General features: G+C 39.8%; 1 protein-coding gene across 1 annotated transcript in view; it reads right to left on the bottom strand.

The window, feature by feature from the left end:
- Positions 1-5075: 5075 nt before the first annotated feature.
- Positions 5076-14027, bottom strand: part of LOC113224960 (2-iminobutanoate/2-iminopropanoate deaminase) — an 18081-nt gene continuing 9129 nt past the window's right edge. The window contains exons 2-6 of the mRNA XM_026454964.1: positions 12570-12675; positions 9930-9984; positions 9597-9665; positions 7837-7892; positions 5076-5629 (exon numbers count right to left, since the gene is read on the bottom strand). Of these exons, the coding sequence (XP_026310749.1) occupies positions 5567-5629; positions 7837-7892; positions 9597-9665; positions 9930-9984; positions 12570-12675 (349 nt within the window). The 3' untranslated portion in view covers positions 5076-5566. The remainder of the gene's footprint in view (positions 5630-7836; positions 7893-9596; positions 9666-9929; positions 9985-12569; positions 12676-14027) is intronic.

Genomic DNA, 14027 nt, shown 5'->3' with positions numbered 1-14027 from the left:
TTTATTTATTATTTTAAAAGAAGAAATGTGCGGTCAACCTATTACCTTACTGCTTTTTCCATTTAGACTTTGGAGTAAAAGCTCTTACCATACTTTGAGCAGTCAAAACACCCATACCACTCTGAGCAAATGGTTTATTCCACATTGGGCCTTGAATTAAGAATTGCTTAATTAAGAAATGGTTTCTTTCCACATTTAACTAATCAAAGAATGTTGGATGGTCATGGTCAAATAATCCTAGTAGGGTTTACACTGTACTCTTTTGGTAAATACAATAGCTTGTTAGAGATGGCAAATATCTTTTTATTTTTTGGTCACTCAGGCTGGAGTGCAGTGGTATGCTCTGGTCACTGCAACCTCCGCCTCCCAGTTTCAAGTGATTCTCCTGCTTCAGCCTCCCTTGTAGCTGGGATTACAGGCAGGCGCCACCATACCTGGCTAATTTTTGTATTTTTAGTAGAGACAGAGTCTTACCGTGTTGGCCAGGCTGGTCTTGAACTCCTGAGCTTAAGCAATTCTCCTGCATTGACTTCCCAAAGTACTGGGATTACAGGCTGAACCCCTACACCTGGTCGCATATCCCATTTTTATGAAGATAGTTTGGTGATCCAAATCTGAATTCTCTTTAACAAAGACCAGCGATGTGGACATCATAAAGCCATTCATTTGCCCACATACAAATGTGTGTAAGGCAAAAGGTAAGGTGAAAGGAGAATGACCCTTCCCTTCTTCTTTCTCCCCACACCAGATAGCAAGGCATGCCGTGTTTGAAATGTTGAAAGCATTTGCTTATAAGATGTCATAACATCTAAAACTATGTCAGCTTCTCACCTCTCCAGAGTTTATAGACTTATGAGTGTTTGGTTATAATCTCAAGGCTTTAATTGCGTACACAGAATCGGTGTAATTTCAGAGAGCAGTTGACAAGTATGGAATTTCTCTTCCAGTTCGTGTTAGTATCAACAAAAGTTGGCATTAGTATCAACAAAAGTTGGCATTAGTAATCCATGTACAGGCAAATGGCAGTCTTTTCACTTTACTTGTCAGTACCACCACTCAGCACATTTATTGGGGAACATTTGAGTTGTTAAAAGTTGACAACCATATCATTATTCTTGTGCCTAATGAAAGAGGTCTCTGGACATCAAAGCCAGGGTTTAATAACTCCCAAAGGTAGAAGAAAGGCCAACCTATATTATTCTAAAACACTCTTTCAGTTTAATAATGTGCTACTGAAATTAACAAACATGCTACTTCCATCCACCACTGGGGACAGAGGCTGCAAACCTCACTAATTTCCAGAAAAAGAGTTCTGAGAAACCAACTGGGGATACCAATTTTGTTTTGAGATCTGCCTCATTTTGTTTTCTCATAGAATATAGATATTTCTAAAATTTCTTTTTTGTTGTTGTTGTTTTGAGACAGAGTCTTGCTCTGTCTCTCAGGCTGCAGTGCAATGGCATGATCTCAGCTCACTGCAACCTTCACCTCCTAGGTTCAAGCCATTCTCCTGCCTCAGCCTCCCAAGTAGCTGGGACTACAGGCATGTGCCACCATGCCAGATTAATTTTTCTGTTTTTAGTAGAGATGGGGTTTCAACATGTTGGCCAGGCTGGTCTCGAACTCCTGACCTCAAGTGATCTGCCTGCCTCGGCCTCCCAAAGTGCTGGGGTTACAGGCATGAGACACCATGCCCGGCCTTAAAATTTCTTAATAAAAGTAAGTATAGTGATTCATACTATCACATAAATTTAAAAATAATGCATGTTGTAGTGAATTGATTTGTGTGACCCTGATTCTAGACACTTTTTTTTTTTTGAGACAGAGTCCCACTCTGTCACCCAGGCTGGAGTGCAGTGGCATGATCTTGGCTCACTGCAACTTCTGCCGCCTGGGTTCAGTGGATTCTGGTGCCTTAGCCTCCCGAGTAGCTGGGACTACAGGTGCATGCCATTACACCCACCTAATTTTTGTATTTTTAGTAGAGACGGGGTCTCACCATGTTGGTCAGGCTGGTCTTGGACTCCCGACCTCAGGTGATCCACCCGCTTTGGCCTCCCAAAGTGCTGGGATTACAGGCATGAGCCACCACACCCTGCCCTGATTCTTTTTTTTTTTGAGACGGAGTTTCGCCCTTGTCACCCAGGCTGGAGTGCAGTGGCGCGATCTTGGCTCACTGCAATCTCTGCCTCCTGGGTTCAAGCGATTCTCCTGCCTCAGCCTCCTGAGTAGCTGGGATTACAGACTCTAGACACTTTAAAAAGTCATTTTGGCCAGGCGCGGTGACTCATGCCTATAATCCCAGCACTTTGGGAGGCTGAGGTGGGCAGATCACAAGGTCGGGAGTTCCAGATCAGCCTGGCCAACATGGTGAAACGCCATCTCTACTAAAAATACAAAAATTAGCTGGGCGTGATGGTGGGCACCTGTAATCCCAGCTACTCAGGAGGCTGAAGCAGGAGAATAGTTTGAACCTAGGAGGCAGAGGTTGCAGTGAGCTGAGATGCGCCATTGCACTCCAGCCTAGGTGACAGAGCGAGACTCCATCTCAAACAAACAAACAAACAAACAAACAAACAAACAAACAAAAAAGAGTCATTCAATGACAAGAGAAGAGGCTTTCCATGGCAGCTGTACTGTTGTAGAGTAGCTTTGGGTTGGAGAGGGGGTTTGGGGCCCAGCACCTCACTAGGAAGTCACAAGGCCCAATGGTGACTTTTCCAACCACCACCACACCCCTAGCAGTTCCGTGGAGAGCAAAGCAATAGTGATTTCAAATAGCAGTTATTTAGTGGATCAGTATAGATTATCTTCAAGTTTCTGGATATAAGAGTTTTTAAACAACGTTTTTTTGTTTTTGTTTTTTTTTTTTGTGGGGGTAGAAATAACACTTTCTGCCTAGGTACTTATATGTAACACAGAATGACTATTTTAGGCAATAATTACAAAAGAAGGAGGTTATTAAAATAATTACTTTTTTCTTAGTATAAAACAATACATGTTCATTGTAGAAACTTCAGAAAATATAAACTTTAAAATATGAAGTCTAAATATTACCCATAATTCATCAAAGATGATCACTGTTAGTATGTTGATGTATATGGGGGATTTTTTTAAATTGCAAAACTTGTTGCAATAACAAGTTAGTCAAAGCACAACTATCAATAGAACTTTGAGTCTGTTGAGTCAATGAGCCAGCACTTAATCCATTGGAGATAATAGGTTATAGAGAATGTTCCAGTAATTCTTGCTATATTCATAAACATTGATTAGTGCTGCAGAGAAAGCAACTCTGCCTAAGTATATTAGGGCTTAGCTGACTACAATTTATGATTTATGCTAGATGAATAATTCACTGAAATGGAATCCTTCATTTGGAATTATTTTTCATGCTTTCCAATTGCTAAACACATGGCAGAAGTGAGAAAAATTGTAAGCTCTTCTGAGGGCAGGAAAATTTGTTCAAACTTCATTCTCCTCCCCTAAGTCTAGTACACATTTGTCATTCTATAAATATTTGTTGGTAACAAATGTTCTTTATTCTTATGTAATCATGGCAATTTCCTTATAACTGAAAGTAATTGGCTTTATGGGAAATTATGGCCAAAATTTTAATGAAATTATTCATACTGCTGGGTCAACATTTATAATTTTGATTCAATAAATATCTTATTAGAACTAACAAAGTGTTAAAAAGTTTATGTTGGTGTATTTTTTACCTGGTGTATTTCTTTTGATTTGTTGTGTTCTTTAGAAAAAAAAGCAGACTTTAAATTAATCTTGGGAGGCTGAGGTGGGAAGACTGCTTGAGGTCAAGAGTTCAAGACTAACTTGGGCAACATAATGAGACGCTGTCTTTGCAAAAACATAAAAATATTAGTCAGGTGTGGTGGTGTCTGTAATCCCAGCTACTCAGGAGGCTGAAGTAGGAGGAATGCTTCAGCCAGGAGTTTGAGGCTGCCATGAGACGTGATCGTGCTACTGCACTCCAGCCTGGGTGACAGAGTGAGAACATCTCAAAAAATAAATTAAAAAAAAAAGAAAAAAAAAAGACCAACATGCAATGTTCCCCCAAATTAACAAATTCTAGTGATTCTCCTTCAGAGTGGAAAAGAAGACTCCAAGCCAGGACCCAGCCACTAACAAATTAATTAATGTGGGTACCAGCATCTTATTTCCAGCTCTTTCATTCTAGAGTTTGATTTTGAAGTCATGCCCTATATACTATTCCCCCTAGACTTAACCTGGCCAGGGTGTCTAATTTCCTGGCTTTGGCTTAGGAATAGGCCCTTAAGCTGAGCTGGACCAATCAGAGGCTTCCCTGAGATTCTTCTGCCAGAGAGATCAGGAAATGGTTACCTTTCTGCTGGGGTTAGTGCATTCATGGCCTGTATCTGGGGTCTGCAGCACCTTCCCCCAAGAGACAGATTGAGCCATGAGGTTTCTGGGCTACATGTGCCTAAAGCCAGCTGTACTCTGGCCTCTGTGACCCAAGCCTATGCATTTATCTCTTTTCTCCACTTAATACTAGTTTGAGTTGGGTTTCTGCAACTTACTAATAAAAGACTCAATATTAAAAGTAGAAAAATGTGACTTATCAATGAGCTGGAGAAAATAATAAATATAAGAGCAGAAATAATGATAAAGAAAGATATAATAGAAAGGATCAACAAAGCCAAAAAGTGGTTCTTTAAAAAGATTAATAAAAGGAATAAAATTCTGGCAAAGACTGATAATGGAAAAAAAAGAAGTCCAAATAAATCATATCAGAGATGAAAAGGGAGGACAGATAGAGCAGAGATTAAAAAGATGTCTACAAATGTGAAAATTTACATGCAAATTCTGCAACACTGTAAATGGCCAAAACTGCTGAAGACTAGAAAGTTTAAATGATGTTTCATGTAATAATAGTTGGCTAAAACTGCTCAAAAAAATAAACAGTGTAAAAGTGCATGAAGTCAGAAGTAGGCTTTGAAAAATGAAATAGTTGGAGATTTTAACTTTACCCACCCCAACCAGGCAATACGTTTTAATGTATAAACTGTTAAGAAATAAGTGAACAAAATCACACCAAAGGAAATATGCATGTCTATTTTATTTCCATTAGAAAAATATTATCTATATTAAATTTTGGTCCACTTTCTTCTCCTTGACCTCAAATTTAAACACTTAAATTTTACTCAAGAAAGAGCAGAATCCCATACCTAACATGAAAACTAAATCGTTCACATCATTAGTTTGAATTAGATATGTTCTTGATTATTTCTCAGGAATAATTACTCTTCTTTCCTACCTGTTATTTCTTTTATTTATTCAGTAACTATGTAATGGGTATCTCTTTCCTATATTCAGTAATACAGGTGTAATTCAAAACAGTAACTGGATTCCTTCTCTAATCTTCAATTCATGTTCAACTCTCCCTATTATATGGTATTTCCATAATAACTTCAGATATTTTCATCAAGCTCACACTATCAATTGTGAAAATTAAAAGGTTAATTAAGATGTTACATCAATTGTAAAAATTAAAATGTTAACAAGTCCAGACTACAAAGCACTGGCCCACTTATAGTGATGCTGTTGTCAGCGGTCCTTGGACAGCTACTGCTTCAATTTCAATTCGACTACCCTGTGAGGAAAACGAAACAATTTGTTTTAATCATTTTGTACAAATTGCAAACTCTATAATACCTACTAAAAACATGAAACTAACAGCAATATAACATTTTTAACATTAAGCTTTTCAAGGAAGAAAAGGAGAAGGAAATATTCACCAAGAATCTATAATAGACCAGATTACCATGCTAAGTATATTCATATACTATATTAGCTTATATGAGTCTCACAGCAGCCCTATTAGAGAGATATTTTCCCGTCAATTCACAGAATGATATGCTGAAGTGTAGAAGGAGTAATTAACTCATCCCAGTCACAAGCTAGATAGCAGAAGTTGAACCCTTGTCTTTTGATTCCGAGTTCAGAACTCTTTCTACTACAACCAGTACCTTAATAGGTTTGATAACGATCATTCCAAGTAACAACTTATTAAAGCAATACAAATTACACTCTTTTTTTTTTGAGATGGAGTCTCGCTCTGTCGCCCAGGCTGGAGTGCAGTGGCGCGATCTCGGCTCACTGCAAGCTCCGCCTCCCGGGTTTACGCCATTCTCCTGCCTCAGCCTCCCGAGTAGCTGGGACTACAGGCACCTGCCACCTCGCCCGGCTAGTTTTTTGTATTTTTTAGTAGAGACGGGGTTTCACCGTGTAGACCAGGATGGTCTCGATCTCCTGACCTCGTGATCCACCCGTCTCGGCCTCCCAAAATGCTGGGATTACAGGCTTGAGCCACCGCGCCCGGCCCAAATTACACTCTTAAAACATAATTTTACTTTAGTGGAAACTGCAAGTAGAAGTCAGTAAAAGCTGCTTTTTTATAGGCAGGAATATTGTGCTGCTAAGCTTTGAGTTACAGTAGCAAAATCAAAATGGTGAGAAATATGTGTGCCCCTGGTTTAGAGATTATTTTTCTAGTGGAAGGTTTAGATACTTTTTCTTTCTTTCTTTTTTTTTTTGAGACGGAGTCTCGCTCTGTCGCCCAGGCTGGAGTGCAGTGGCCCAATTTGGGCTCACTGCAAGCTCCGCCTCCCGGGTTTATGCCATTCTCCTGCCTCAGCCTCCTGAGTAGTGGAGACTACAGGCCCCCGTCACCACGCCCGGCTAATTTTTTTGTATTTTTAGTACAGACGGGGTTTCACTGTGTTAGCCAAGATGGTCTCCATCTCCTGACCTTGTGATCCACCCGCCTAGGCCTCCCAAAGTACTGGGATTACAGGCCTGAGCCACCGCGCCCAGCCAAGATTCTTAATTGTACAATAGCCAGGTGAAGTTTTTACTGCAGAACTCATAAACAAATCTGGCTCAAATTTATAGTCCCCTAAGTAACATTATAACAGTGCTGCTGCTATTTAATTTTTTCTCACAATTTTTTTTTTTTTTTTTTTTTTTTGAGATGGAGTCTGGCTCTGTTACCCAGGCTGGAGTGCAGTGGTACCATCTTGGCTCACTGCAAGCTCTGCCTCCCGGGTTCACGCCATTCTCCTGCCTCAGGCTCCTGAGTAGCTGAGACTATAGGCGCCTGCCACCACGCCCAGCTAATTTTTTGTAATTTTAGTAAAGACGGGGTTTCAATGTGTTAGCCAGGATGGTCTTGATCTGCTGACCTCGTGATCCACCCGCCTCGGCCTCCCAAAGTGCTGGTATTACAGGCCTGAGCCATCGTGCCTAGCCTTTTCTCACAATTGAAGTATTTTGATTTTGATTCTATGTTCATGTGTTGTCTTAAAAGGTTTTTTTTTTCAAGCATGTAATATAGGGTATTTCCTTTCAGACTTTAAGTCCCTGGGGAAGCAGGATCTATCTCTTTTCTTTCTTTTTTTTTTTTTTTAGAGACAAGGTCTCACTGTCATCCAGGCTGCAGCACAGTGGTTCGATTACAGCTCACTGCAGCTGTAATCTTCCGGGTTCAAGTGTTCCTCCCACCTCAGCCTCCCAAGTAGCTGGGACTACAGGTGTGCACCACCACCGTGCATAGCTAATTTAAATTTTTTTTTTTTTGTAGAGATGGCTGTCTTGCTATGTTGCCCAGGCTGGTCTAGAACTCCGGGCCTCAAGCGATCCTCCTATGTTGGCCTCTCAAAGCACTGGGATTACAGGGGTATGCCACCCTGCCCAGGCTACTTCTTTTAAGTTTCCTTTCACAGTGCTTAGTTTACTTATAGAAGGAAAACAATGTAGAAATTGAAAACTGTGTACATTAGTCATTTAAAGTGTACTTACTTTGGGCAAAGCAGCAACTTGGTAAGCAGCTCTAGCAGGAAAATTACTCTTGAAATCTGAATTTAAAAGAATTTCATTTTTAATAGAGAAGAGTTGAAAAAATAAAGATCAAGTGAAAAATTTTATTTTAGTTTTCAGATATTGTATTGTTATTCAATATTCTACAACTAAGAATCTGGCAAGTACTTCATATACTAGTCAGTTCTTAGATATAAGCAACATTTTATTTTTATTTTTTTGAAACAGAGTCTCGCTGTGTCACCCAGGTTGGAGTGAAGTGGTGCAATCTCAGCTCACTGCAACCTCTGTCTCCCATGTTCAAGAGATTCTCCTGCCTCAGCCTCCCGAGTAGCTGGGATTATAGGTGTGCACCACCACGCTTGGATCATTTTTGTATTTTTAGTAGAGATGGGGCTTTGCCATGTTGGCCAGACTGGTCTCAAACTCCTGATGTCAAATGATCCACCCACCTCAGCCTCCCAAAGTGCTGGGATTACAGATGTGAGCCACTGCACCCGGCTATAAGCAACATTTAAAAAAAGAGACTCACTATCAGATTTGTTTGATAAAATATTTTGCCATACGATTCCTACGATAGTTAACACTTTTTAAAATCTCTTAGCTTTCTGGCCAAAAAAAAAAAAAAAAAAAAATACATACTCTAACATTTTGATCTTGTTTGATGTGGAGTTTTGTTTTTAAAGTGATATTTATAAATTATTTAACTAAATAGGGAACAAGTGCCCATCTCCAGCAATTTTGGCAAGTACTTCCTCTGCCAACTTTGGTCTTTTCTAGTCATTTCTTCAGGAGAGAATAAGTAATGATGCTTTTTCCATGTTATACCTTTGCCTCATCCCACTAGGTGGTGGGGACACCAATTTTCCCCACTATGCCATCAATGTTAATGATAGCTAACATTTACTCAGTGCTTATAACACACCAGCATCTAAGTGCTTTACACGTTGTACTGACTCATTTAATCATTCCAACAATCCTATAAGGTAGGAGTATATTATCTCCATTTTGCATATGAGAAAACCAAGGCATAGAAATATTAAGTAACTAACTAATGAGTCTGAGAGAGCCAGGATAAGGATGGTGGCTGGACCATACAGCAATAGTAAATAAAACCTATGTGTAAAAAACTTTTTAGGAGAGTTTAAAAAGCCTGAAAAGGGTTTAATGAAATTCATCTTTTGAAAAATCGGTATGTAGGGTTTCACTACATTGTTTTAGGGAATGCAATAGAAATGTCTTAGAACTTTTTCATGGGGTGTATACAACCTATTTCCAATCAGATTATTAATTCTTTTAGGACAAGATCTATGACCATTTCTTTAGCATCTCCTACCACTCTTAATTCATAATACACATTCATTAATGTGACCAGATTTATTTCTTTTCTTTTTTTTTTTTTTTTTTTTGAGACGGAGTCTCGCTCTGTCGCCCAGGCTGGAGTGCAGTGGCTGGATCTCAGCTCACTGCAAGCTCCGCCTCCCGGGTTCACGCCATTCTCCTGCCTCAGCCTCCCGACCAGCTGGGACTACAGGCGGCCACCACCTCGCCCGGCTAGTTTTTTTTTTGTATTTTTTAGTAGAGACGGAGTTTCACCGTGTTAGCCAGGATGGTCTCCATCTCGTGACCTCGTGATCCGCCCGTCTCGGCCTCCCAAAGTGCTGGCATTACAGGCTTGAGCCACCGTGCCCGGCCTATTTCTTTTTAAAAATGGAAAATAGGAATAAAGCCAAATTACTTACACTGTTTGTAGATTTCATTGACAGTATTGAACTCATTTATGTCAGCCAGAAGAACAGTTGTTTTCACCACTAGAAGATATAAACATTGTCATTAGGTTTAGTTATTTGGTCTGACCCAAAACATTACTTAGAAAAAGACTATATGATTCTGAGACTGTCTTGATTAAAATGGGACTGAAATGGGACCAAAGAAGTGAAAGAGAACAGTTGCTGTTTAAAACAACTTCAAGTAGTAACAAAGACATGGCATGGCATATTACTGGAAGCCATATATTTTTGAAAAAGACCAAAGAAATATCAAAAAGAAACGTGAAATAATATCAAATTGCTCACCATTAGTGAAGTCACAGCCTGCAGCTTTCAGAATTTCACCCATGTTTTTAAGAGCCTGTGAACCAAGCCAAGAAAGGCCTAAGTCACTGATGTTAGATTTAAAGCTTTAATTACATTCAATTAACCATCTTTTACTAATACATCCTTAAATAGCTTATGTTGCAGAAAAATCTTCTCTACTCTTGTTAGGAAGCTTACAAGTGTGTTTCTTGGCTTCCCTTTAATAGAATGAGTCTTTCTGAAATACAATGAAAAGATCATCTCCTTTTGTGCGTAAAAAGACTGGGTTGAAGTCCTTTCTTCAGTGCTAAAATGTGTTAATTGTTCGGCCAATGTCCACAGAAATAATTTCTGGGGTTCTTCATTTGATACCACTTCAAGGATAAGGATGAGCTAGTAAGCATTAAAACATGTTTTCTTTTAAAGCAATATTTGACTTTAAAGGGTTCTTTTTCCTTTTTCTCAAAAAATGATATTAGTAAATTATATAACTGAGACACTGGCTTCTGGAAAAACATCTTTTTTTGGATTCATTCTTCCTTCCCACTTTGCTGGTCACAATGTAATATTTCATTATATTCTTGTGTCTTTTAAAATAATCTTCTAAATAGGTAATACATGGATATGGCAACAACAACAACAACAAACTCAAAAGCTATTAAAAAAGCATATATAGTGTAAAGATCTCTCTCACCCTTCTCTCTCTCTCCCATGTTTCCCACCTCAGAGGTAACCACTGTTCCTAATTTATTGTATATCCTTCTATATCCTTCTAGGTACAGTCAATGCTTATGTTACATATTTTTAAATACAAAAGCACACAGTAGCATACTGTGCATGCTGTTCTGCATCTTGGTTTTATTACCATGAAACAATTTACGTTGGAGATCTTTCCACATTACTTTAGTTGTATTGATCTAGCAGAATTTATTCAACTGGTTCTTTATGAGTGGACATTTAGGTTTTTAAAAATCTTTCAGCTAGGCCACGTCCGGTGGCTCACGCCTGTAATCTCAGCACTTTGGGAGGCCGAGGTGGGTGGATCATGAGGTCAGGAGATTGAGACCATCCTAGCTAACATGGTAAAACCGCATCTCTACTAAAAATACAAAAAATAAGCCAGGTGTGGTGGCGGGCACTTGTAGTCCCAGTTACTTGGGAGGCTGAGACAAGAGAATTGCTTGAACCTGGAAGACAGAGGGTGCAGTGAGCTGAGATCACGCCACTGCACTCCAGCCTGGGCAACAGAGCGAGGCTGTTTCAAAAAAACAAAACAAAACAAAACAAACTTTCAGCATTATATGACTCAGTAAATGCATAAAATTATAGTTTATTATTTTATTTTATTTTACTTTTTAAGACAGTGTCTTGCTCTGTGTCCCAGGCTGGAGTACAGTGGTGCGATCTTGGCTTACTGCAACCTCCACCTCCCAGGTTTAAGTGATTCTCCTGCATCATTTTCCTGAGTAATGGGAACTACAGGCATGTGCCACCTCACTGGGTTAATTTTTTTTTTCTTTTTTTTTTTGAGACGGGGTCTTGCTCTGTTGCCCAGGCTGGAGTGGAGTGGTGCGATCTAAGAGTTGGAAATTTGATGGATCATGAATCATCTAACAACCAAAAGAGAGATTCCACCTCCTTAACACTAAAGTGACCTTAAACCTGAATCATTGACATCAGATGACATGCTGCCACTTCCACATGGATTGGGAAATTTTCTTTTCAGGGCCACTGACCTGCCCCTCCTAAAAAAAAAAAAAATTACCACCACAGAAGTAAAAAGTCAACATTAAAAAAAATAAGCATGTGGAATATAATTCTAATTATATGTTGCTCACTGCAACCTCCACTTTCCGGGTTCAAATGATTCTCATGCCTTAGCCTCCTGAGTAGCTGGGACTACAGGCACATGCCACCACACCTGGCTAATTTTTGTATTTTCAGTAGAGACAGGGTTTCACCATGTTGGCCAGGCTGGTCTTGAACTCCTGACCTCAGGTGATCTGCCCACCTCAGCCTTCCAAAGTGCTGGGATTACAGGCGTGAGCCATTGTGCCTGGCCTCCCCTGGCTAGTTTTTGTATTTTTAGTAGAGATGGGGTTTCACCATGTTGTCCAGGCTAGTCTTGAACTCCTGACCTCAAGTGATCTGCCAGCCTCGGCCTCCCAAAGTGCTGGGATTACAGGTGTGAGCCACCATGCCTGGCCTACATTATGGTTTAATTATATTTATTGGATTAGAATTATATTCCCCATGCTTATTTTTAAAAATGTTGACTTTTTACTTCTGTGGTGGTAATTTTTTTTTTTTTTTTTTTGAAGAGGGGCAGGTCAGTGGCCCTGAAAAGAAAATTTCCCAATCCATATGGAAGTGGCAGCATGTCATCTGATGTCAATGATTCAGGTTTAAGGTCACTTTAGTGTTAAGGAGGTAGAATCTCTCTTTTGGTTGTTAGATGATTCATGATCCATCAAATTTCCAACTCTTAGATCGAAAACTATGTTAAATCAAGCAGTAAGTAGTTTAAAAAACATTTATCTGTTAATCTCTATAAAACAAATCAGGCAAATGGATTCTTAATACTCTCCAACCTTAAAAAGGTAGTAGAAAAGGGAACCTCAAATGTGGAAAATGACTTACTTGTTTAGCTTCTTCTGCTACCCCTCCTGACACAAGTTGTCCACTTGAAGGGTCCATGCCTATCTGTCCTGAAATGTAAATGGTCCTGTCGACTAACACAGCTTGACTGCAATAAACAGAAAGCTAGTGTATTTATATAAATATAAAACACAAAATTCAATGCTAGAAGACGTTTTTGATAGGACAGAGAAGTACAAATGGTAAAAAAAAAAAAAAAAAAAAAATTGAGATACATTGGACTTCACGAAAATTAAAAACTTTTATTTACTAAAGGTATCTTTTTTTTTTTTTTTTGAGATGGAGTCTTGCTCTGTTGCCCAGGCTGGTGTGCAGTGGCATGATCTCAGCTCACTGTAAGCTCTGCCTCCTGAGTTCACGCCATTCTCCTGCCTCAACCTCCCGAGTAGCTGGGACTGCTGGGACTACAGGCGTCTGCCACCATGCCTGGCTAATTTTTTTTGTAGTTTTAGTAGAGACAGGGTTTCACCATGTTAGCCAGGATGGTCTTGATCTCCTGACCTTGTGATCCGCCCGCCTCAGCCTCCCAAAGTGCTGGGATTACAGGTGTGAGCCACCGTGCCTGGCCTATCAAGATATCTTTAAGTAAATGAAAAGGGGCTGGGTGCTGTAATCCTAGTGCTTTGGGAGGGTGAAGCAGGAGGATCGCTTGAGACCAGGAGTTTGTGACCAGCCTGGGCAACCACTCAGTCTCTACAAAAAACAATGAAAAACAGCCGAGTATGGTGACGCACACCCGTGGTCCCAGTTACTCGGGAGGTTAGGGTGATTGAACTGCGTAAGCCCAGGAGTTGAAGGCTGCAGTGAACCATGTGTATATCACTGCGCTCCAGCCTCAGTTGGCACTGGGTAACAGAGAGAGACCCAAAATAAAAAAAGGGGTCAGGGGAAGAAAAAGCAAGTCATAGATTGGGAGAAAAATATTTGCAAAACATACACCTAATAAAGTACCTATATCCAGAATATAAGAAGAACTCTTATAAGTCAATAATGTGAAGACAACCCAATGAAATATGAGCAAATGATACTTTACAAAAGAAAACATACAAAGAGTTAGAGTACATTAAATTTGCTCAACATTATTAGTCATTAGAGAAATGCGAAGCAAAACCACACACTAAGACATCACTGATAAAACAAGCATTGGCAATGATGGGGAGCAACCCTCATACACTGTTGGTAGGAATGCAAAATGGTACAGACACTTTAGAAAATAGTTTGGCAGTTTCTTTAAAAATTTAAACATATATTTGACATACAAACCAGCAAACTCTTCTTTCAGAGACAGGGTTTTGCTCTGTCACCCAGGCTGGAGTGCAGTGGTAGGATGTTGGCTCACTGAAGCCTTGACCTCCCAGGCCCAAGCGATCCTCCCATCTCAGCCTCCTAAGTAGCTGGGACTAAAGGTGTGCACCACCATGCCTGGCTACTTTTTAATTT

The sequence above is a fragment of the Piliocolobus tephrosceles genome, chromosome 7 (assembly GCF_002776525.5).
Source record: "Piliocolobus tephrosceles isolate RC106 chromosome 7, ASM277652v3, whole genome shotgun sequence".
In the NCBI taxonomy this organism is placed as follows: domain Eukaryota; kingdom Metazoa; phylum Chordata; class Mammalia; order Primates; family Cercopithecidae; genus Piliocolobus; species Piliocolobus tephrosceles.
This window is presented reverse-complemented; position numbering and strand designations above follow the sequence as displayed.